At 41.9% G+C, this 26933-nt stretch overlaps 1 protein-coding gene across 3 annotated transcripts in view; it reads right to left on the minus strand.

Annotated features, from left to right (window-relative positions):
- gnao1a (guanine nucleotide binding protein (G protein), alpha activating activity polypeptide O, a) overlaps positions 1 to 26933 on the minus strand; it is an 87636-nt gene that overhangs the window by 43118 nt on the left and 17585 nt on the right. For all 3 annotated transcript variants that reach the window (XM_029433300.1, XM_029433298.1, XM_029433299.1), the window contains exon 3: positions 23184 to 23325. In XM_029433300.1, coding sequence (XP_029289160.1) covers positions 23184 to 23325 — 142 coding nt within the window. The remainder of the gene's footprint in view (positions 1 to 23183; positions 23326 to 26933) is intronic.

Consider the following 26933-nt stretch of genomic DNA (forward strand, 5'->3'; position numbering starts at 1 on the left):
AAAGAAAGAAAGAAAAAGGCTCCTGTGCTGCACTGGTACGCTTCGTTGAAGATCTCTCTGCTGGAGCCAGAAACCTGAACTGGAATATCTGTTGGCTTGCTGGCTAACTCACTTTTATGTGTCCTCTTGTTTTGCCGTATTGCGCTTTCACATTTCTGTTGTCGTGTAATGTGTTGTAGAGGGAAGCATTAAAAACCGAAACACTGTGTGTGCGGGTATAAGACTGTGGTCGCGTGTTTTGTTGTTTTAAAATGATTATTTGGTTGGAAGGAAGTTTAGTGTCGTGTTGTAATGTCTCTATGATTTATTATTGACAGAGAATAGATGAATTGTTGATCCACACTTACAGTGATCCATTGTTCTCGTCTTTTCAAGGAGCCTTTAAATTGTTTCCTTGTTTTGTATAGCTTGCATTGCTTATCTATTCTTTCTTATCCTTGTATCTTATTATACTTATTCCCCAGTGACTCTGCTTTGCTAAAAACAATCTGATTTCCCCACAACAATAAATCTTGACATTATCTCCACATCTGTTTCTTCCTGAGATTTTCTGTCTCCATTTAAGTAAACTCCCCTCCCTCTTTCTCTGTCACTCGTTGCGCTGCGAGCTCTCTCTCCTCTCACTTTCTCTCTCGTGGCGTATCAGTCCTTCTCTGTCACTAACAGCTTCTTTCTTCTCACACTTCCTCTATATTTAGATCCAACAGTGAGCTGTCACCCCTCCACTTTCCTCACATACCTCGTCCCCGGACTCTACTGGTGACACACACACACACACAACACACACACACACACACACACACACACACACACACACACACACACACACACACACACACACACACACACACACACACACACACACACACACACACACACACACACACACACACACACACACACACACACACACACACACCACACACACACACACACACACACGAGAGAATATTAAATGAATCCAGATGAAACAAGAAAGTTACTTTAAATCTTTTGAGAACTGGGAGGTCGTCAAATCAAGCCCAGCACCTGCACTTCAGATATGGCAGAATAGATTCTCATATTTCTATCTGCACAAGGGAGAACATGGGAGCTGTTATATAAAGCAAAGATAAACAAGTGGAGAAGGATAACAAGTAGTTCCTATGTCTGGGTGTTGGCTATGTGGCAGTTTAGCAGGCTAATTATACACATTATAGACGTGTGTGTTGCTGCCTGTGTGTGTATAGTTGTGCCCCGCTGTCCTCCATGCCAGCTGTCAGTAGTGTAGATTCTTTAATCATAATGTTTGCTTATCACCTGTGTTGTGCTGCAAGTTACCCGGGCCCTGTGCGCTTACTGTAGCTCTTGAAAAAGGACAATGTTTGAATTGTTAAGGAAAGCTTATTAAAGTAAAAACAAGGGATGTGATCTGCTACATTCAGATGTGGAGGCCACAGCTGAACTATGTGGAATTATCTTGAGGTTGTAGTCCTTACTGGAGATAACAACAAGGTCAGTCGGTGTGGCCGACAGAGAGGCACACATCCAATGACTTCATAGTGACTTGAGGTGGCTGAGATGGTTTAAGGTTAAGAATCCTTTAGAGTTGTTCTAAGCATGGGGAAAGGACTACATCTCCCAGCAGGCCTGGCAGAGCTCGGCGATCATAGCACGAAGAAGCTGCTCAGCAAGAGTAAAATGGGGCTGCCCTGCATCTGCTGCTAGAATTATGTTGGATTAGAAGAGGAACAAGTGGATAAATACTGTAAACAATTTGATCAATTGTATTACTTTTAAGAAAGATGTACACTTTGACAAGTAGTTTGAGGTCGTTGGGTTCTATCATTATCTTTTCTGGCAGATGTATCATCATAATGTAAGTGTTTAAACAGTTTAAAGATACAAATATGAATAAACGTTTTGTTTCAATTTCCGACTTGTTCCCTCACTTCCTATTTTGATAATCAACTAAATTTTTCGACCATTTTGCAGGAAGAATACCAAACAAACATTCTGTGGTATCAGTTTCTCTTTCCTGTGTCACATATGGAAGTAAACGGAAACATCGTTGGTTCTGGAGTAATTGTTGAATAAAAGGAATATGAAGATGTCATAACGATTAAAACCAGGGAATTTAATCAAAAATGTAATTGTCAATAACAAAGATAATTGCTAGTTGCAGTCCTGGACAAAAAACAAACAAACAGTTGTGCACAATTCAGAGCTGTGACAATCAAAAGTCAGATGATCTCATGAACACCAGGGAGTCATGAGATCATCTTTGATGGTGAGCAGCATTGCTTTAAAAACAATAAAATGTAAGAGTAACAAACAGTCAAATCAGAAGTATCAAATGTGAATCCGTGCAGTAACAATGGCGTGATGATGTAATACAATCCTGTGTTTGATTGAGACAGAAGGAGAGGGGGAAGGGAGGGATGCAGAAAAGGAGAGGAGAGAGAATTTGTTGGGGCCCCCTTTCCAACCAATAGCATGTGAAGAGACGAGGCCAAAACACAGCATCCAATCATGTGAAAGATAAGTGGTCAGGTGACCGCATGGCTGCGTGTTCCATGGAGGTGGCCGGCTAGCTTTGTTGCTACGGTAACTGGTTGGTATCCTAGAGACTGGCAAAAAGGCTTATAGAAAACTGAATGGTAAGACACCCAGAGAAAACACACACACACACACACACACACACACACACACACACAGTGTATTTGGGCTGTTGTGGCCGTTAGAGATAAGAGCTGTTGAATTTCATTATCTTATTTTCCCAGCTACAAACACACACATGTTCGCACGCACACTGACAGTGCTACTACAGTCAGGCCTGATGCTTCACTGAACTATAAATAAAGACAGTCCACACTCACAAACACTCAAAGCGCAGGGATGCTTGATGAGCCCAGCCTAGATATGCCTGTGTATGTCTGTGAATCATTTGAATAAAGATGGGTCGACTGTGTGTGTCATCTCAACCTGAGAAAACATTGTACTACATTAAGTATGAGCTGATAGTGCCTCAGTGCCTCAGAAAACCTTCAACAGGAGCTTTTTATTGTGCGTGTGTGTGTGTGTGTTGTGTTTCGTAGCTTCATTATTAGTCCCAAAGCTCTAAGATGAGGACATGCATCACCATTGTTGGCTTTGGACATTTTCAGAAGTGTGACATTGTATTATTAATGTGATTACCAAAAAATAAGTAATGAATGACGCAAAGGGTTAAATAACTCCAGGAAGCTTCTACCGGTGGCTTAAGTCTCTGGCACTAGTTTAAACTTGTACCATGTCACTTGCTTCTTTAATCCAACAAAGTCAGTCCAGACCACTGAACACCATCTTTTAACTGACCCCCCTCACCAGATATTAAAATTAGCTGGAGTCAGTTTAAAGTTCTCATTTAATGTAGAGTCACACAAGGAAGTGGAATTCATCCACACGCTTTTCGAGAAATAGTCAGACAGTGCTATAGACTTGGTGGCGTAGGGCCTGTTCTGCAGGGATAGTTGGGAACATACTGCAGATGGCGAGCTAACAGCTAACATGGTAGCAGGCCAGGAACAAGCTAGCTCTAGTAACAGTAACAATGGCTATGCAAATTATTTTCTATTTATTGTGCCATTTACTAATTAATTGTGCATTTTGTTCACATTGTGCATCATTTCATTCAACTGAGAGTTACTGAAGAGGGACAAGAAGCTCTCTGCTTTTTCTGTCGAGGTCAGCCCTATAAAGCAGGAACATTATTCATACTTTCTGAGATAACACTATTGAAGAATATGTTTGTGTTTTTGCTCGACTGTGAGTCAGTGTGTGTGGCCAATGAGGTTGAGGGTTGCGAAACGCAGTGTGTGTGTGACAGCCTATGTGGGTTCATAAGTCATAAAAATGCTGCCACTCATCTGGCTCCAACACTCATCCTGCCGTGATAAAACTGTGCAGTGAAAGTGTGTGTGCATGTGTGTGTCAGCACCCTGTGGGCAGAACTTTCTACAGTACAAGTCTAGAAAGCAGCAGTGATGCACTAGCTGCCCGGCTGACTTAACACACACACTTTATCTCTCTCTCTCTCTCTCTCTCTCTCTCTCTCTCTCTGGCCTATTCAAGCTGCCCCCCCTTCTCTGTTAGTGGACTGAAGAATAGTGAAGAGAAGCTGCTTTGGACAGAGAGCAGCTCCAGCACACACACAACCTCACCAGAGAGAGAGAGGGGTGCGTTCAGGCGTATTACTGTATGCATGACAGAACTCATACAGGACTCACTATAGCAGTGAACTCACAAAGAACACATCAGACCACACCGGCAATAAGTCTCGCTCGATCTTTCTCTGTCCTGCAGCACGTCCCGTGTGTCACCCTGTTCAGAACAGATTTCACTCTTGAGCATGAGAGGGAAATGAGACATAATGTACGTATCGGGAGATAGTGACAAATAGGACATGGATTGCTTTAAATCAATATAAGTGGACACTGTTTCATTGAGTTAGCAGTGCAGTAATATACAATCTTTTTGGAGGCAGGTTAAAAGGGCAAAACACATTCCAATGGACCCCAAGTTTTTTATTTTTGGGCTGTCCCTAAAAGACTATAAGTATGCCAAAATTAACAAATCAAGATATATATATATATATATATATATATATATATATATATATATATATATATATATATATATATATATATATATATATATATATATATATATATACATATATAGTTTCCTGCACAGCAAAAGATCCATCGCAATATTTTGAAAAAACATATTTAAAAAATAAAATCTGAATAAAATCAATATAACTACAATACTGTTGAGCAGCGAAAACATGGAGACGTATTGAGGTCAGGTCTGCACCGAATCATTTACACACCTACAATAGTGGTTGTATAAAAACATCCAAAGCGAGGCCATTTTAGAAGCACTTAGGTTACGGTTGCAGAGAGAGAAGAGAAAGAGACGGGAAGAATGAAAGAAGGAGAAATAAGAAGAGGCGCAGTGAGAGAGACGCAGGCAGTACATCAATGAGAATGGTTGAGAGGGAGAGGAAGAGACTCCATCCAGCTTTCCATTAAAAGTCTAGAAACGTTGGGGCCCATGTTGTCATTGCCCCACACACACACACACACAGTTCCTCCACTAGCGGATCAATAGAAGCAGCACTTAAGATCGAGCACAAAGAGATGGAGGGGGGGGGAGTGAGGGACGACTTTAAAGAAGAATTAGGAACATTCCAGCCTCAGCATCTAAGTCGTGTAGGTATCTTAAAGCCCTCGTCATTACTTGTAAATGGAAACTGCTGAAAGAAAAACGGTGTTGTGATGGTGTGATGGTGTGATGCGTTCATGCGCTGAGAGGACACACCAACATCACGGTTAAAAATCCAAGAAGAGTCTCTTTCATCAGATTGTTTGAAAGTTTGAGTGCAGTTTAAATGCTCTATTCATTCTATGCACACGTGTACTGCACATAGTGATGTTCTAAACGTAATGTCTCTTTAGGAACAATCATACACTGTATTCATTAACACACTACATAGTCATCTTTCTGCCCTGGTCTGAGGCCACATCTTCATCTGGTCGAGCTTCTAAACAGCCTTTTTAAACTGAAAGTGGTGTTGCTTCACTTCATGCGTATCAAGTTCTCTTTATAAGTGAACATGTGTGCTTTGAGACAGAAACAGAGATTGACTTCTGATATACTGTGTCAAAACTACAACATCTTATCAATCACTTAAAATATTCTCTTGCATTCTCTCCATTGGCAAACATGTGTTGCAATGGACGAATGTAGATGAAGCAGCCGTTGGACATTAGAAGACGTACAGAGAGAGAGAGAGAGAGAGATGTCTGGAAGGAAGGAGGAGCATGTGAAGCAAAGAGAGTGAGGGATTGAGAGAAGGAGGGAAAGGAGTGGGACAAGTGGACAGGACGAAGTTATAGATGGATGCTTTCGCTCCCATCTCGTGTGCACAGGGGAGCGGGTCTTATGTCTCCACCCCCCTCACACACAGGGGACATCCCCTTTCAGGCTAAATTATTTATGAACAGACAAATGTAGCTTTTTATGAAGTTAATAATTAAAGAAAGATGAATTAGACGGGGGGGAGGAGAAAGAGTGAGGGGAAGGAAGTATATTTTAGAAATAGTTTACCATAAACCAACTCAAAATGGAGCGATGACCTCCTCACCCTCCTCACCCTCCTCACCCTCCTCACCCTCCTCACCTCAGCATCTATATTTCCCTCGATCTTCTTCTGCTTTTCTAAATGTTTTCCACATCAACAGTGGCCATCTTCATTTTCCCTTCAGCATCTTGTTTTCTCTCTCACTGCTTCTCAGGTGATCGTGTTACCATGGCAACAGCAGACATCAGAATTATTCATCTAGAGACGCTCATTTCTCTCACAGCTACAGTGAGAACACACACACACACACACACACACACACACACACATAGCCGTAAATATATGAGTATTTTCAAGGCATGCAAATGTTCCTTTACATGCCTATGACCTTTGGGATCTGTGTGTGTGCGTGTGTGCGTGTGTGCGTGTGTGCGTGCACACGTTTGGCAGCATAATGTATGATTGCTCGGCCTTGCTGTGTCTCTGACCAGGTAGTGAAACTCTGACTCAGTTATTTTCCGGCTTGGCACTGTCTACCCTGATCTATGGTGTCTCTCACACACACACACACACACACGACAGTGTCTTCATTGCTGACTCCACATAACTGCATCATTAGTTCAGCATCTCCAGACACGCACATTCAATCACAAAATGATTCAATTACAGAAACAATAATGCTGGATGTTAACATGGAAAGAGGAATGGATGCATTTAAAATAGCAGTTTTCAGATTATATTCTAACCATTTCCATGACAGTTGATAGTATTTGATAGGATTGCATTCATCAGAGATGTGCGAGATCTGGGAGGTAAAGCGGCGCTTTCGTTGCGTCACTCATCACGCCGCTGTCTCCCTAACCCCAGCTGGAATTCCAGCTGATGGGCGGGTAAAAGACGTGCGTCTGAATGTGAGCGTTGTGTGTGCTGAGAGGTGGATAATGCTGCTCTTGACGTTGACAAAAATACAGCTCTATTGACCAAAGACAGGAAGAGAGAAGGGCAAAGAGAGAGAGAGACTCATGCTGATGGTATCTGCTAACCTTCAATTAGCAGCGGTAGTCAGCAGGGCATTGATTAGTCTCTAAATGCCAGAGCAGTGTGCAAACACCCACATCCAGAGAGAGACACACACACACACACACACACACACACACACACACACACTTAATGTCATTTCATCTGGATTAAAAAATACTATTGGTGAAGTGAGAATCTAAAATAATCGATGAAATCCAGTTGCAGACTAAAGCCTGATCAGACAGAGCGTGTTTCAGCAGCCTGGGGCTTCTTCTTCTGTTATGTAATTGTTTTCAATGAGAGTGAAGTGTCTTGCATTTGTGTTGCTGAGCAGCTCGTGTTTCTCTGTTCTTCGAGCCTCACATTTTTGCAGAGTGCCTTGAAATTGTTTTAACTCGGAGCAGAAAAATGCCCGACGTCAACACGCTCTGTCTGATCGGGGCCGAAGCCATTATACAAGTCTCCACGTCTGCATCTGTCCTGCACAACTATCACAGTGAAAGCAGGAGAGGTGACAAAAGTAGCACAACATTTATTTTCAACATGCGGGGCTTTTGTATTGGTTTTGTATTCGACTGCACAGGTTTTGATTGTGTCCACAAACAACTGACACTGTGCCACTCGACTATTCTGCCATGTCTGAAGGCTCTGCTTGCCTCGAGCTTCCTGATTTAATCATTTTTTGCTGAGCAACTGCTTTCAAATCTGCTTTTTGAGCAATTTCAGTCAGGCTTTCACACCACTGCACCAAGACTACTCTCCGCATAGTATTTAATGATCCTCTTACTGGCATCCCTCGAACATGAACTATTTTAGCTCTCTGACCTTTGCGCTCTTTTGACAGCGCCCATCATTGGATGTTGAATCTTAACCAGAGCGTTGGCATCTTTAGTTTATCTTTTAGTTGGTTTTACTCCTAACTGAAAGTTTAGTGATTTAAGATTAACGTTTACACAGCTGACCTTTGGGGATCCTCTGGTTCTGCCCATGTTCCATTTATCCATCCCTGGGTCACATCATATGATTTTTATTTAATCAAAATTGCATGACAACCACTTTTACCTGGACAAACAACACGAGGCAGTCAGTAAGTCCTGTTTTGTCAAACAAAGAAAAATAAAGGAATCTAAAGGTTATACTTTATTTCCCAATGCCTGTCAGCAAAACCTCCAAAGACCAGACCTTGAGGTCCATTAAACTAAATGACCATGTGACAAACTTGTCAGGGAGAAAAAAATATTGTAGTTTTTTTTGGGTCAATGTCATTGATTTGAAAAAGGTATAAGACATGCTGAATATGTCTGGTGCTTCGTATTCAGTTTGCCTTCAGTGCTGCCTCTTATCTCAGCTTGTTTTGCATGCTAACTGTGTGTGTGTGTGTGTGTGTGTGTGTGTGTGTGTGTGTGTGTGTGTGTGTGTGTGTGTGTGTGTGTGTGTGTGTGTGTGTGTGTGTGTGTGTGTGTGTTAGAATGTGGCCAGCGGGATACGTAAGCCTGTAGCAATACATCAACTTTGCATGTCATATACAAATATGTGCCTATCCTTGTCCTTGTCTATGTGGACTGTCATCTCTGATTGTGTGTGTGTGTGTGTGTGTGTGTGTGTGTGTGTGTGTGTGTGTGTGTGTGTGTGTGTGTGTGTGTGTGTATGTGTGTGTGTGTGACACCATAGATCAGGGTAGACAGTGCCAAGCCGGAAAATAACTGAGTCAGAGTTTCACTACCTGGTCAGAGACACAGCAAGGCCGAGCAATCATACACACACACACACAGATCCCAAAGGTCATAGGCATGTAAAGGAACATTTGCATGCATTGAAAATACTCATATATTTACGGCTTGCATACAGAGAAAAAGTTGAATCATTAAATTACAGGAAAGAAAAGATATAAATCTTAACTGACTTTATGTGGTGAAGATGAGAGGATTCCATCGGCACATGATGTTTTTGTACAGCTGATTCACTTTCATTCATGTCAAGAATAGCTGCTGTAATGACTGGATATTCCTTCCTGATACAAGTCATTTAAATCCTCCGAGTTGTGTGTGTCTCAGTGTTTGTGCTTTTTAATGTTATGTTTTGGAGAAGCTCTGATCCAGAAATAAAAGTGTGGATGCTGCGAAAAAGTGATTTTATATGATGTTTAAATCATAAAGCTTCTCTGCCCACTTAACTGCACCAGATTATCTGCAGTGGTTCCTGTTAACAACTCCATCACTTGGAATATAATTTAAGACCGTCTCTTTGGATTCTGACCCGTTACATTTAACGGTCTTCAGACTTACTATGTTACGATAAAACTAACTTTGTCTTGCTACTATTCATTTAGAGTGCCCCTTTAAATCAGCTGATCGACCAGTGAATTTGAAATCTTTAATTACAAACCAGTTTGTCGTCTTTTTTCCTTGAATCTAACGTCTCACATCTCCCTTCTCCATACGCCTGCTCACCAAAACATTGCTCTGCGCTCCATATGAGTAGTTATGAATATGATTTGGATTGTGAAATTAAAAGATAAGGCTGTATCGAATGTCATCAAGTTACGTTAAAACGAAGATTTGAATGTCTGTCATCTATTGCACGCAATGTTTATTTAAGTTATAAATAATAATGACAAATGTTATGAATGAAGCTTTGTACTATTCGGGAGGCTCCAGTCGTAATTAAAGATAAGGTAATGAACGGAACGCCATGCTGTGATATCATCGCACAGACTTCCAAAAGAGGGGGACACCGTTGTTTGGATATAGGAGACATTGGTATTAAATAGATTTCGTTGTAATGTTTAAATGAAATGAACACTCTTTTTAAAAATGTTTATTTAAGTAACTGTATTGCATGTATAAGCTTCAAGGCCCCCGTATCTATGATAACGTTGTCACTATGACACCTGGCCTCCACCTCATCTAGAATCACACTACTGAAATACACACAATCCATAACTAACACACACACACACACACACACACACACACACACACACACACACACACACACACACACACACACACACACACACACACACACAGCTCTGCCAAGTGGCTGGTTTCTAAATAAGAGGCAGTCATCAAATATATATTCAAATGTCTTTCATAATTTACATCTACAAGGCACAGCAGACACATACTTCCATTGCTCTTGCTCCATGTATGCACTGTATGGGAATATGTGTGCACAGGGGGATGCGTACGTCACCATGCAGGACGAAAAGGACATAAGGGAAGGAAAATGAAAGAGGAGGAACAAAGGCAAGACAAAGAAAGATATAAAGACAAACTGTTCCCTTTCTGTGGTCAGGTATGACCACGTCTCTCCCAGGCAAAGTGGGGAGTCAGGTTTGATTTAAGGCTGGAGGTCAGTTGCTAATTGGGTTTTAATAACAGGTGTGCTTTGACGCAGATTCAAAGATTGTTCCTCAGTGCATGTGATGGTTAGCTAACTGGGCTAATGCTTGGTGAGAGCAATAATGTAAACATTGTCTGTCCTCATATTTGCAGTTGATTCACGAGCACGTAATCCTGATGGATAGGTTGATAGCAGCAGCGGTAGACCTCCACAGTGCAAAGACGGGGGAGGCAGAGGAAAAGGATGTTTGACTTTAAAACAACTCATGTCTCAAAAACTATTGGACGGATTGTCATGAAATGTGGTTCAAACGTTCACTTTGATGACCCACTAACTTCCCATCATCCGGTCAAAGTTTTAATTTGTAAAATACTTGACTAATCGTATATCCTGGTGTCTATTTTTAGCCCCCGGCCCAGTTCAGTTTATGGTTCATGCCACAGTTTTCTATAAAGCACAACTGCATTGTTCTTTAATTACACAGTTTCTATTTTGAGATATAATTAACAGGCTAATCATGTTTTCAACAATGCAGTGCTATTGAAGGGATACTAGCAGATCACACTGCAGTACATGTTAAAGACTAGGTTAGCTAACTCACAATGTCAAAACTTTACATCCGTGTGACATTTCTTCTCTCAAATTATTTTGGTTACTTCATGGCTTAGCAGCATCAGTTCTAACATATCCTTATACATTTGAAAGAAAAACATTATTTTGAGTCATTTTGCTGCGCACAGGTAACAGATGTTAGGGCCACTTGCACTAGAATTACATACAAATGGATTTATTCTTCGTGTGATACAAATGTATTCTGGTCCACTTTCCCAAGCTCTGAAAACCATACTTTGGAAAATACTGAGCAGCCTGTTAATAATGGGAGACAGGAGATTTACACATCTGAGGTTTCGTATGGCCCAGATGATATATGAATCTTATAAGCCTAATTTTTGCCTGTTCTAATGAGCTCCACCAGCAGTTGGCTGCAAAGGACCAAAGCAAGGAATTCAAGCACAAAAAGTCTAAACTTTGGCTTTAAACTGCAGTATACATTTATATTACAGGTCATTTAGCAGATGCTCTTATCCAGAGTGACTAACTACAGGGACAGTCTCCCTGGAGCAACTCCAGGTTAAGTACCTTGCTCAGGGGCTCAATGGTGGCACCCTGGTATTGAACTCCAGACCTTCTAGTGTTTTGTTTGGAAGGCGTACCACTAGGCCATCACCACCAGCAAAATATCTATGTTGTCCCATTGCTCCTCTGAGTGTGCGTCTGTTTGCAAACAGCATGTACTGTATAAGAACAGAAGGATACTGTCTCTGTCGTCTGAACTCACAGCAATTGATGACATTTGGCTGTTTTGCAGAGGCATGGAAATGCGATGACATTTCTTTATCAACCTGATCCAGTCCACACACACACACACACTGTAATAGCACAGTGGTGTGCTAAATTCTCTCTCCCTCTCCCTCTCCCTCTCTCTCCCTCTCCCTCCCTCTCTCTCCTCCATCACCCTATTCATCATGTTTTACACCTGAGGGAGAATATTACATTTTTCTCCCTCTCTCGGGGGACTATGGCCACAGAACACACACACACACACACACACACACACGTGTGAACATGTTCTGTGTCTCTCAGCACCTGAGAACCCTGTCCCTGAGGTAACTTACACATATCTCTTGAGAAAACTGGAATACTGGACACATAAATGCCAGTTTTCTTGTGATCACTTGTGATGACTAAATTTCCCCTCCAATCACTTTAAGGTTTTCATAAAGCCACTGTGTATGTTGTGAGTTTGTGTGAGGCTTGTTCTCTGGAGGCACAGCCATCAAACATAAAAGATCAAAGTAAGCGCTCTGACATCATCAACAAATATCTTTTCCTGTAAATCGCTAACACCGGTGTTGTCACAAGTGTATTAACTGTTGGGAAATTTCCTTCACCTTCAACATCTCTAACCAGCACTGATGATTGGCGGCCCTGGTTACTGAGGGCGACAGGAGCAAGGCATCATGGTCCTGTTCTTAGTGGCGTGCTGTTATGGCATGGCGAGACAGGTCAATGTGCCCGTCAAATGATGTTGGCAGCACTAGTCTGGCAAACACCGTGAGGAGGTAAGCGAGAGAGAAGCAGTAAGTGTGTGTGTGTGTGTGTGTGTGTGTGTGTGTGTGTGTGTGTGTGTGTGTGTGTGTGTGTGTGTGTGTAGCCTTTAGAGAGCTACAGGGCACGTTATGGAGCTCTGGTAGAAAACTAGTTGTGTGTGGTTGTGAGTGTGCGCATGTTGCCTCCCCTGAAGGCCCTACTCTGAGCCTCTCTGATGTTATGCACTCTGACGTGTTTTGCAGGCTTTACTCCGTCTGAAAGGGACTCTTGGTTCACAGACGCACACACAGGGAAGACAAGAGGGCAGTGGAATGAGTGGCCTTAGCTAAGTGGAGTCAAAAACACACTGAGTGGGTTACAATCACACAGTATGCACATGCAGACACACACACACACCCCTGTGTTTCTTCTCAGAACAAATGTTGCCCTCTATGGCTGATATTATAACAAGCATCATTCTGTCTTTATCGTTTATTCAGATTTATCAAATATCCAAGTGAAAGAAATGTTTTCCAGTCATGTTTTAAGCAAGAACTGCCAAACATTTACTTCTTCCAGGCTCTCTAACTTACATATTTGATTCTTTCTTTGTCACATATGAAAGTCTAGACTAAGTGTCTACAGCTATGCTGGCAACTCAGTGAGGCTCAACGTGCATGATGGGGCTTTGAGCTAAATGCTAACATCAGCATGCTAACATGCTTATGCCAAGAAGGTATAATGTTTACCATGTTCACCATCTTAGTTTAGTGTTAGAATGCTAACATTTGCTAATTAGCACTTAACAGATGAGGGTGTACCAAATGTAATGGTAATCAGCTCAATTGTTGTCAAGACATTTCACCAAAAGAAAAAAGAAAAGAATTGTCAACTTCATTGTGGTTCAGGATTTCATGGAAATGTATCTAGTAGTTGTTTAGATATTTCAGAATGGATCAAAGCAATAGACAGACGGACTCTGCCATCCCCAAAGCTAGCATGGCAAACAAAATACAACAAGCTGTCCCTTAATCCCTTAGTTCCAGCCCTAACAGTGTGCCCAAAATAAAATGAAGCGATCAAATGACCCACAGGTCACCCAACCTTTTAATGAGACTGACACACACACACACACACACACACACACACACACACACACACACTTATGGAAATGTATAATGCTTGTTTCCTCCTCGCTAAGTATCTCTGAGATGTAAGAGAGTCAGGCATCCATCCATCTTCTAAACCGCTTAGCCTGTTCAAGGTCGCAGGGCGCTGGAGCCCATCCCAGCATTGGTTGCCAGTCCATCACAGGGTCTGGCACATACGGAAAGACACATTCATACTCACATTCAGGCAATTTAGAGCAGCCAATTCCCCAAACGTTGCGCGCCTCTGGACTGTGAGAGAGCAACGAGAACATGCCAACTGTACACAGGAAGGTCCCAGCTGGGCCTCAGATTCAAACCAAAGGCTGACAGTGAAACAAGCTACTGAACCAAGCCATGATGCTTCAGTGCAGCCGACAGTAGAGTACCGTCATTGTTCTGGGCAGCTTCCAGTATCCAAGGGAAACTGAGTATTTGTGGAAAACAGGTCTCTTCTATGAATACTGAAGAACTGTGTGTACATCTACCGTATAAATCATAGAAGATGCACTGCAATATCTAAAAGATGTTTAAATTATAACACATGGAAACAAAGATACACTCCCCAAATCTCAGGTATGGGATCATGGTTTTCTGTTGCTAGGATACAGTTCTCTGCTGTGACGATCTCAATTTCGTGAGGCAGACTGCTCCCCCTCTCTGCTTTACTATATTTATCCCTCTCTCCCTCTCTCTTCATACACTTGCATGTTCACCATACACACATCCACAAACAGCTGGCCTAAAATCCACAGTGTGCCTGTTTGTGCATTAATTAGCCAGCTGCAGTAACCCACAGACTAATGACCTCTCATCACTGGGGGGTGGGATTACAGATCCAAAATCTTGATGAATTGATTGAACCGACCAATCAGGTGCCTTATACAGAACTCATCTTATTGATCTATTGGATTTGACTTGATGAACAGAATGGAGCGGTGAGTATAGCACTAGGGAAACACTAGAGAACGCTACTGTGACAGCATTAAACGAGAGAGGGTGACGAGAGGGTAGGAAAGATGATGAGGATAGGAAAAAAGGAGAGAGGAGTGCGATTGAGAAGAAGACGAAGGACAAGAGTGCCAAAAGGTGAAACGATGATATGAGGAAGGAAGTGATGAGGAGACAGGTGGAGAGAAAGGGAGACGAGAGGACTAAAGGAGAGAGGATGCGAGGAGGGGAGAGACAAAGGGAGGATGCTGAAAATAACTAAAGAGAAGGAGGGGAGGGAGGAAATAAAAATCAAAGGGAGCTCAGCACTGCAGGAAGGTAGCAGACTGACACACACTTCAAACACACACACACGCACCCTCTTCTCAACAACACAAGGAAACACACACAAACTTCAAACATCTGAGTGTGTGTAGTGGAGGCCGTGTCCATACAATGACCTTCTTAACCTGGTTGGAAAGAATCTATAATAGCACACAATCCCAAAGCCTCATAGTTTGATTTATAACTTCATGTGTGCGTGTTACAGGGTTTGGGGACCTTAACACCATGGACACACATGTTAAAGCCAGATGTAGTGCAGTGCAGTCGTTCTCTGTAGCGATGAAAAGGTCCTGCTGTGACGAGAAGTCACATGCCGCATCACCAGTGTCCATCTTAAACCTTTTCATAAATGAGTCACCCATACACAGCTGGGGAGTCAGTATGATGGAAAAGAGAAGCCCCTTATCTTATTAATAAGCATTTCTCCAACTGCTTGTAACTGTACAAAGAAAATGGGTCAAGCTCGTTTTTCGGGTCAGTCCACAACAGAGCAGCAAATTAGGAGGAGGGACCGGTTCTGGAAATAGTTTAAGCACTGTCAAGTAGCATTTTATTTTTTTACTTTTGCTGTAAACAACAGCCCTAGCCACTAGCCTCCTGGATAATTTAACAAAAACTATATTAAATTAGTTGCTGAAATTTAATATTTTCCCATCCCTTTGGTATGGGAAACACAAGCCAGATCCATGAAGTCAGTGGTCAGCACTATCACAAACGTTACACTTCCCCATACAGAAGTTGCCAACAAATCCCATGAAAAGACCAAAATAAGGTTGCAATTAGCGATTATTTTTAATTGTTCATTCCTTTATTTCAAAAAGGCTAAATAATTCAAACAGGGCAGTGTATTTGGGATTGATTAGAATAAACTACAGTGCCCAGGTTCATTGTTAGAAAGGCACCCAGTGCAACAGTGTGGCTCATTGAGGTGTTTTTGAAATTGTTTTGGGACAAACAAGCTTACTGGCACAGAGGAAGAATATATGTCAGGCTTTGGATACAGAGACAATACGTTTTAATAGGATCAATATTTTTGTAGGATTTGCTGACATAAGATAAATATATAGAATATCACATATAAACCCTTGAGGGCCTTTGTTGCTCTTTAACATAAATCAGTGTGTCAATGCCTCGTCTTGAATGCTTGCATGGCGCATCCTCCTTTAGAGGTTGGAATACATCACACTTTAAAAGCAAATATAAGTAAAGAAAACAGACCTGTCATACTTACCTCATCTTTAAACTGCACTTAAGTGTGTCCGAGTGCAGGTGCTTTTATTCTTTAACGAGCAGAGGGAACATTATTATCAGAGGGGCGTTGTTCTCACACACACACACACACACACACACACACACACACACACACACACACACACACTGCAACCTGTCTGACAGCTCCCCCCTCTCCCATTATCTCTCTCCCTCTCGTCTCTCTCCCCCTCCCTCGCTTCAAGAGTCCATCGAGACACAAAGTGTTTTTCTGATGCTAGTTGTTGTGTATGTGCATGTATGTGCGTGCTGCAGTCGGATAGCAGCTGCGTCCTTAATTTCCTTGCCTTTGTGGGTGCTTCTATAATAAAGTTGTGTATTAGATGCCACAACAACAACTGAGGAAAGACATGAGCCGTACGGATCAGACCAACTATAGAGTTGTGCTGAAAACACTTGGTCAGTTGAAGACCTGCAGCTTGAAAGCTATTTATTCTTTTTCCATTGTCTGCTCACCTACAGCTCAGCACCTGCACTAGTAGGGTTGGATGTGCAGGTACACTGCTTTTTGAAAATGCTTGGTCTCCCATTGTTTCCGTCTTGGCTGTTATTTAAAAGGATGCCAATGAAATATGACAAAATGATAGGACTTGCTTCAGTAGAGGAAATGTATTCTTTTTAAAGATGCAACAACATATAAATGAATCTCTTGAACTGGAGTTGACCGACTACCGACTTCTGTAATATGTACAGTACGTGCGTATGTACTTGTTCGCCATTCTGCCTCCAACTCCATTTATTAAACAAGCAGGTCTAGAGACATTGAACAAATAAGGTTGAGCATGAATGTATACACATAATGTACGGCTGGTGAATATTCACCTAAAGGATTGTGTGGATGCATTGAAGCAATTAGTGTATAGAAAATGGAGCTGAAGGCCAATGCATCAGTAACGTACACACTGGGACACACTCAAAAGGGAAAATAAATAAATAAATAAATAGCTCGAGGCTCGCTCTTAAGACCCACTGAAGCTATTCAGAGTCAGAACTAATGATTGCAGTTATATCTAACCAGCATGGTCAAAAGAGTGAAATGAGGAAATAAAGCTCAGCTGTGCCTTGACAATGTAAACAATGTAGAGATAGGTAGCAGCACAGTGAGGACATTCAGTTAATACAACAATCACCAAAGTCATGCCCCCTTACTACACTAGTTGCTATGGCTGTACACAGTACATATGGCACATTTGTCACTCAAAAACATTGCATCGATGCTATTGGATCGTCGAATCGATGGAACGTTACACCCCTACTTTAAAATGCTGTCCCCAGCATCCAAGACCAGCACCCACTAACACGTGTTGCTATTTTTAGAGCATGCCATACATTTTTGCTCATGTATTTTTGTGTTTGGAGGCTTGATATGTGAAGTATCACTCTCATCACAGCCTTATGCACAGCTTAAGAATGCAGACAAATACAAAACCTGACCGGCCTGCTGTACATAGTGATTGTTGCCAAGCTATTAAGGAAATCTCTGCTCAGAGGTGCACAGTCAGTAATTGCTGTTAATTTACAGCTAATGCTCAACACTGATATGCTGTATTTATGCAAAACGGTTGTGTGCTGTAGTCAGCAAAGCATTGTGGGATTGTACAGCACAGAGACCCTAAACCGAATGCTAATGTTTTAGGTTACAGTACACTACAGTCATTTTGGGAAGTTGGGTATTGCAGAGAGAATATTGGAGCTCGATAAGAAGTTTGATAATACATTGGTATAGTCTTTTAATTCAAATCTGTTTTGTCGACAAAGTTGTAAATAATTTTCTGAAACTCGGGGACTTTCTCAGGAGTAGGACGCACTGCTGTTCTAATGATAATTGCATTTTGAATTAATTAAGATTTTCTAAACTGCTAAACTTAGTTATTGTATTAACAATTATTCCTGTCTACAGTAAAGTGTATGGCATTTCATTTGAGCTGTAATATACTGTGAAATCCTTCAACAGTATGAATACAGTAACATGCTGCCAGCAGGTTAGGGTTATTTAACAGAAGAATGTTTTACAATGAGGGGGTAAGCAAATGGTAAATAAGTAATAAATGAAAGTCACTCAGAATCTGACCACGATGAAAAAACAAATACTGAATTTTGTTTTCCACAGGAGCATGAAGGTTTAGTAACATATTTAAAAACGTCTTGAAGATTCATACAGCAGTGACAACATGCAATCTATTTCAAGCCGCTATCATTGTGTCAGTTTGTGTGTGTGTGTGTGTGTGTGTGTGTGTGTGTGTGTGTGTGTGTGTGTGTGTGTGTGTGTGTGTGTGTGTGTGTGTGTCACAACGTCCTTGGACATGGGCTTGCGGATTGTGTTGAGAGCAAGGCAAAACACTGGGTTGTCACAGTAACTGCCCATGGCCGGGGGAAACAGATGTGGGGGGAGTAATCAGAAGACGAGGTGGGAGCCAGTGAAAATGGTAGTGCAGGTGGAGTTGAATATTTGTGACTAATGTAATGTACTGAGAGAAAGGGGGGGGGGAGAGAGAGAGAGAGACAGAGACATAGAGAGGGGGGGAGAGAGGGGGGGGGGGGAGGAGGTGGGGGGTAGAGGGGGGGGGGACGAGATCTCTTTTCTCTCTTCTCTTTTCTCTCTCTCGCTGTTCTCGCTCTCTCTCTTCTCTCTCGAGAGAGCCGCCAGAGCATATAGAGAAGAGATCAGACGACAGAAGAGCCGAGACAGAGAGAGATAGGAAGAGAGAGCGACGCCATAGACAGAGAGAGAGAGAGCGTAGACATAGAGTAAGAGAGAGATATAGAGAAGAGACAGAGAAGAGCAGAGAGACAGAGAGAGCGAAGAGACAGAGAGAGAGAGAGACAAGAGAGAGAGAGACAGAGAGAGAGACAGAGACAGAGAGACAGAGAGAGAGAGACAGAGAGAAGAGAGAGAGAGAGAGACAGAGACAGAGACAGAGCGAGAGAGAGATAGAGAGAGAGAGAGACAGACAGACAGAAAAGAGAAGAGACAGAGAGAGAGCGAGAAGGACAGAGAGAAGAGGGGGGGGAGAGAGAGAGAGAGCGGAGACAGAGAGAGCGAGAGAGAGAGAGAACTAGAGGTAGAGAGAGAGAGAGCAGATAGAGAGAGAGAGAGAGAGAGAGAGAGAGAGAGAGAGAGAGCGAGAGAGAGAGAGAGAGAGAAGAGAGATATGAGATAGAGAGAGATAGATAGAGAGAGAGAGAGAGAGATGGCAGGATGGTGTTAAAACAGTGGGGCTAGCTTAAAGAATGGGTTAAAAATTGTAAACACATTTTAATACCATCGTCTACACATCCGGATTACAAACGATCTAAAGAAATGTTTCTAAATGTTTGAAGAGGTGTCACATTGGGAGCTTTACTCCTCATCTATAGATGTGAGGCGACGTCTTCTGGTTACTTTGAGGGGAAGTCAGATGTAGAGCGTAGTTTAAACACAGTCTGGTCTCTGCGTCTGTTTCTTGTCCACTGTCACATGATCTCCATTCCCTCTTAAATAATCTCCTCTTCTTCCTCTTTCCCTCATGCTTTTTAGTTTTCCTATAAACTACAATATGTCTCTACTATTTACTATAAGGAAAACAACAAGTAGTATTGAAAGTTTAAGAAAGTAACTGATTGCATACATTTGCTAATGTTTTCTAGATCTCTTTTAGTCGTTCCAAAGTTGTGATAACATGTGAAAGAAGAGTGATGTTTACATGCACTAAACTGTCTAATAAAATATAGTGTGCTGTAAAGATTAACTGAATCATATAGTGTGCTGTAAAGATTAACTGAATCATATGGTTTCTGCAATCTCTTCGTTAACATAGTGATGTCTGGACTTCTTTTACATGGTAGACAAATGCAGAATGTGCTACAAGTTCAAATGAGTTATTATCTACAGGACAGTCAAAGGTTTGGACACATTCACATTGAATGTGTCCAAACCTTTGACTGTCCTGTAGATTCTATGTTTTTAATGTGAAACACACAATAGTGGGAAGAGCAGTGCTTTTGATTTTGCTCTAATATAAATTGGATAAAACTGTTGACAGAGTCCCGCCATCCATCTATATGTTCTGTTGCAGCAATATGGAAGCCAACAAAATAACCTTGTGTTGCACAAATATATAAAAACAAAGGAGTCTTTTCTCAATTTACTTCCGTCCAAATCTCATTCTGTCCTATTCTCAATAAATACATCCGGCATCCACTGCTGCATCTCAGTCTGGATCACTCCCATCAGATGTTCACAGAATAGAGGGAAACATGGAGATGGAGGGGGAGTTTTCTCAAGGCACAAAACCTTCGACACAACACTGATGACAAACTCAACACACACACACACACACACAAACACTTTACCTAAATTATTCTATGTCAACAATAATCCATCAGGCACTTCCCTTCACCTCCGACTAGTAATATCAAGATATATGAAGAGACACACACACACACACACACACACACACACACACACACACACACACACACACACACACGGTGTATTGTTATTTCAGCCCTCTACTCTGAGTATCAATAGCTTCATTGTGTTTAAAAATATACTGTGCCTTTGGATAAGGTTAAGGCTAAGTGTGTGTGTGTGTGTGTGTGTGACAGAGAGAGAAGAAACTGGCTACAGAAAAGGAGAAATTTGAAGCATTTTTATTCTGATATTCAAGAAAGCTTGCTACCAAAGACAAACAGGGCGAGTTGGAGACAAGTTTGGACCAAACAAAGTCTAATAATGTCAACACTGCATTCACCGAAGCATTATTAGTCATCAGCAGCAGCAGCATTGTTACGCCATTAATCCTCATCATTATCCTGATCATCAACAAAACCACATCAGTGTCAACTCCGCCATTTGAATAAGACTGTACAGTGTACAGCAGAGGGCTAAGCATTTAGATTAGGGAGCTTTAAACGGTTTCCTTGTACATAACATCATTAAACTTGTAGTCAATAACCCCTGTGAGGTTGCTCAATATGTAGACGGGGTCACACAAGATTTCTAGGACTAATACAGAATATTGCAATGAATAAAATAAATAGGTGCTAAATATACCATCTGTACTAATCCAGTATTTCCCTCAGGGAGGGGGGCGGAGGTTCAGGTGATTGTGGAACGCTCTGGAATCCAGCATATGGGTTTGTATCTAGTGTACTGCATGCATTGAATTAGATAGGTAAAGTATGGATCATATTGCAATGCACCATTACAAATTTTTCAGTCATTCTGCAGGTTTTGGCCAAATCTATTTGCACTGTAATCCATTATGAGCTTCCTCCATACTTTGCATTGAAAACAGGGTACACAAAGGTATAACTACTTCAAATCTTGACAACCCCTAATGGCTTAAATCATGAGAATTATGGGACCTAAAACCCGAAGCACAGGCCAGGAGAGGATGGTATAATGCAACTCTGCGTCTCCATGATCCTTATATCTCTAATTAACCTCCTACAATGGCACTGTATTGAGAGAGAACTGATGTTCTTCTGTGGATTAGACTCATAATCCTCAATTAGCGTATCATATATTAAACTTGTGTGCTTTAGGATTTAGAGAATTTAGGACAGGACTACCTTAGATTGGCATGATCTTTAATGGCACGAGCATGACAGGGTTAGTTGGCAGCCTTCCCCATCAGGCCCCAAATCAGTGCTGTTGTAGACAGGTGTAGTAAATAAAAAACCCCGGGGCGATGACAAGATAAAGTCGGTCCACAAACCCAAGAAGAAAGAAACATTTATATCATGAGGAACTTAAAATATGACTTGAATTGTTTTTCTGATTCAAAACTAAAAGACAAAACAAACTAAAAAGAAGTTGTCATCATTGCGTTTCTTCTACTTTCCCAACTTAGATTCTCACAAAATGCACGCTAAAGCATCTGCCAATGATCAATATGTTGCCGTTGTTGTTGTGGATTGTAGTTGTTTTCCTGACGGTTAACACTTGTTATGGATGATACCCAAATATATTCTCCAGCTGAAAGCATAATATGTGCTATGCTGCTGAAACACACAGCTGCTGAATAGACCATGTTTAACCAGTCCAAACTGTACACATTGAAACAGCATGGGGAAGTTGTGCATTAACCATGAACACAAATCTGTCCTTGGATCTTGTGCTGCATGTGAGCCTTTGGCAAGGTGACTGCGAGAGTGTCATCCACATTGCTATACTGCAGCTCCAGAAGGTCTTTTGATAGACGATTAAACCAAATCCAATAGCAAGTTTCAGAAATAATTACAATTTCTTTATCAGTGCGTGTAGAAAATGCTCATTTTGACAGGATTTCTCACCATTCAGCTCTCAAAAACAAAGTGCTGTGAACACCAGCTTCATCCTACATTCGGCATGCAAAACGTCACTGTGCACAGGGTCGAGCTAACGTGCACGGTAACAACGGCAGATTACAGACTACAATTATAGTTACCCGATCAAAATAATGTGATTTATGCGGTCAACCTCATACAGAGGTCGGAGCAAGGACCTGGTCGAGATCAGTGTCTTGCTCACAGGTACATTATCAGCTACGATACAAGACCTGGACCCCTGGTGCTTTGGTTGAAAGATAGTAACTGTGTGTAAGGCACACGGTGACCTCTCCCTGAACTACATCGGTTCTTATGGCAATCTTCCAGCAGCTACTTGCTGCATTCAGGACTGGAAGCTCAGCATTTGGAGAATTAGCTCAGTGGTTCATGTTGATTGATATCTTCATTTAGCCTTCTTCAGTTCACAGTTTTGGACTTGAGAATATAAACAATCTTGTTACATCTTTGACGGTCTTGTTTCTGTGCTACATTTTGTGTGTCTGTATTTAATCATACACTACACACATTTGAAAAATGAAGTGTAAATGTTGCTGTGTGTGTACGTGATTCCATTGTATGAGTCTGATGGACGTTTCTGCAAAGTGTGTGTGCACGCATGGGGGGTGAGTGCTGACCTTCCGTTCTTTGTCTCCATACTCCAGGCCCAGTGTATCCATGGCACGGACGATGGCAGCCAGAGATTGGATGGTGTTGCTGTAAACGACAGGCTTGTACTGCTTTACATCGTCGCCAGAGAAACCGTCCTCGTGGATGATCCTAAATACACACAAATGCATCTGCATTAGTCAACGGGTCAATTAGGATTGGCATTGATTTTGTGAACAGACCGAGGAACAACAGCCACTTTCATACTCCTTTTGCAGACGTATATAGGGAACAAGAAAACATAGACAGTAATAAGAAGGGAAAGAAAGACGTGTGTGTACATATAGCCAGGTGTGATAGTGTGCAGATCATTTATTTCCTTCCTGTAATTTATAGATTAGAGGTGGAACGGTACACAGAAGTTTGGTTTATAGCCCGGTTTAGTAGTCACAGTTCAGTACAGCGAGAAACAACCTAAATTCATAAGGATTACTTTTCATTTACTCTGAACACAGTAGTGCAAGCGTCAAAGGTAGACAAAATCCTCTTGCCGAGACCATTCGCAACTTTAGTCAACTATTTTCATTCAAGGAACATTTCATACCTTTCTTTATTACACTGTACGAACACTGAACAAACACAAGGCTATGAAACAGAAAAGCATTTCTTATGCTATGAAATTGAAAATACGGGTTGCTTTTTCCTCGTCCTGGTTATCGGCACATCTGGGGGATGTTGACGAGTGTGTGTTAGCATGTCCGATGTGTTTCCATTCACATCGCCTACACCGGTGGAGCAATGCCGACACACCATCCTTCTCTTAAACACAACAGTCTCTATGATGCTTCTGTAGCTGAACCTGCAGGTGGGACTTCCAGCTATGCCGTATCATTTGCGCTAGCCATAGTGTGACTGACTCGCACACCAATCAGCTTGTTTTGCTAACCTCTGAAAATGTTACTAACGACATACTGCTAAAACATTCCGGCACAAATCCCGCCTGTGAACCTTCGTTCCGCGTTATGTGCATCAGTCTACATAACATGTACTGTATTGTATGCATGCACAGGACACACAGTAACAGCCCATTTATAGACATGTACATGCACTACAAAAAGGTCATTCAAAAGTTATTCAAATAAGATCATGTGGACATCAGAGGTGTTCCTGGGATATATTAGAACGGTTAGGTAAATAAAGGGGGGAGAAGGTTTCAGAAGAATTGGGGTGAGGGGTTAGAGAGAAACACAGGTGGTCGAAGGACGGTTACAACAAAAACAAAAAAGAAAGAGAGCAGGACAGGGGGGAGGGGAGGGTCCATAACCAGTAGGCTAAGCTGACATTTAGGCACAGAGCTAGCAGCAGCCCATCCTGCTGTTTTAAATGTCATGCCGTCTTTCACTGCAGCTAAAACATTTAGACAGTTACCCAGGCAGACAGACCAGCAGGAGGAAAGTACAGTTGGACAGATGGACAAATCAGACAAAGTCAAACAGAGAGGGTTGATAGAGTGACGGGCACCCGAGAACAACAGACAGGACAACAGAAAACAATTGCCTGATACAGACTGACAGATACAAGTTGGGCCAACCTCGTGAGGCAACAACTAGACCCATCTCGATCAAACGGCAGTACATTTGTCTAGTCCTATTGAGGCTTCGCCCTCCGGACACCTACTGACACACCACCGAGATAAGGCGATGGGCACACCACCCACTTATCTCTATGAGGTTTAACCTGCCTGCCTCCTATATGTATGCTACACAGCAAATCACTAGTCAAGGTCTTGAATTGAGCATGTTTTCTCACTTGCACATTCTAATGATACTCTTTTGTCTGTACACCCAGTCAGATGAATACACAAAGTCCAAGTGCCACAAATTCAAAGCCCTTCAAAAACATGTTTAAAGAGGCTGCCCCCTGAAATCGATGTGGGTGTCACAGCAGAGAATTTATTTGCAAATGTTTGTGGAGAGTTGTAAAATTATGTCTCAAACCGTATCAGATTAAGACGATAGGCGATAATGAGACAATTTGACCAAATACCCTGATAATGATATTGTGACAATAGTGTTTGGTTGACCATTGGTGCTTCCACAAATATATTTATAAAATGAGATTTTTGATAAATACTCATCAGTAATTTAGATATATTGACTAAGGAAGTGAAGGCAAATAATAGAACAGCTAGAGCAGTGTAGTAAGTTCAGAAGATTACATCACGTTACTGTAATGCAGCCTTTAAACCATTAAAAGACAACACTTTCACGATATTACGATATCCCAAATCTAAGAAGACATCTAGTATCAGTGTTTCCCCGACCATTGTATTAGAGGGGCGCAGCACCCCCCCAACGGAGCCCCACGCCCCCCCCTGAAATTCAAGGTGTTTTTTTTATATTCACAACTCACTTTGCACATACTAAACAATAACAAACTAAACGCTTAAATGTTATTGATCTAATTTATGTGCACTTTTCAGTTTGTACTGTGTACTTTCATTCATATTCTCTCCTTCGCTCCGTTTTGTGAAGGGCGGGGCTTCGCACCTGACGCACACACCTAAATTCAGAGCAGAGGAAAGGAGAGGAGAGAACGTATCCGCGCAACGCAACACACACAAGTTACAGAGAACTATTTCATACAACTTGAAGGAGAAGCATTGGGACGTAATTAGTTCTGATGAATACCATTCAAGAAGTCCTTGAGACATACTGCTCTAGAGGTGACGCAGGATAGCTGAATCAAAGGAATAGTTCAGACCTTTTGGGAAATAATCTTATTGTTCTTGTCTGGGAGTGGTTGCCAGGCAACTAGCAGAGACTCCAGAAAGTTCCTGTTCCCTGCCAAACAAGATATAACTTGTAAATGAGCTATAGAGGTACTGGTAGGCAGATTGTGTAACCTTTGAACTAGTCTGAGTTACCAAGTGTAGACTATGGACATAAGCTTACCATTGGCTGCGTATTTCACAAGGTGATGAAGGTGATGAAGGTGACGTATTTCAGCCAGAGCTTTCGTCAGCAAAAAATCATATGAATATGGGCAGGGGCGCGCTGGTCGGCTTTGAGCCGGTTATCATTTTGGGTGGCTGTGGCTCAGGAGGCAGAGTGGTCGTCTACCAATCGGAAGGTCGGTGTTTCGATTCCCGGCGGGCAACATGTCGAAGTGTCCTTGGGCATGACAGTGAATTGCTGTGAGTTTGTGTGAATGTTTGTCACTCCTAAAGAGCTGAATGAATATGTTGCAAATAGCTTTGTATGTTTATTTATAATTAATTTGGGCCAATTTAGGTTGAAGAGTAGATAGGAGTTCAGTGTACCAAGACCAGTATACTATGTCTTTGGTTGACTGTAGCCCTATTGGGTGTGTTATGCTAGTAGCGGCTAATGTAGCCTCGAGTCTGCAGCAGAGATGAGGAGCTGGCTACAGAAGTCTGGTAAACGCACTTCCTTCTAAGCACAAACCCCCAGATTTGCTTCATTTTCAAACGTGCAGTCTTCAGACCCCAGTAAAGCCGACACACGTAACATCACTTGAAGGCCATTTATCAGACTTTGCACAGCTCCCTTTTGGAGCAACATTTAGAACAGATGCAGTAGTACTCCTGTAAAGACCTGTAAACTGACTTTGATGTGTACATTTAAAGTTCCCCTTTAAGACTTGCATTGGCTTCCCCAAAAGTACAAAAGTAACTGAAATAAGTCTTTAAAGAAAACATACTATGTAAACTAAAAAATATGCAGCCTACAGTTCACCAAACAGTTCATTCAATCTTC

The sequence above is a fragment of the Cottoperca gobio genome, chromosome 6 (assembly GCF_900634415.1).
Source record: "Cottoperca gobio chromosome 6, fCotGob3.1, whole genome shotgun sequence".
Classification (NCBI taxonomy): Eukaryota; Metazoa; Chordata; class Actinopteri; order Perciformes; family Bovichtidae; genus Cottoperca; species Cottoperca gobio.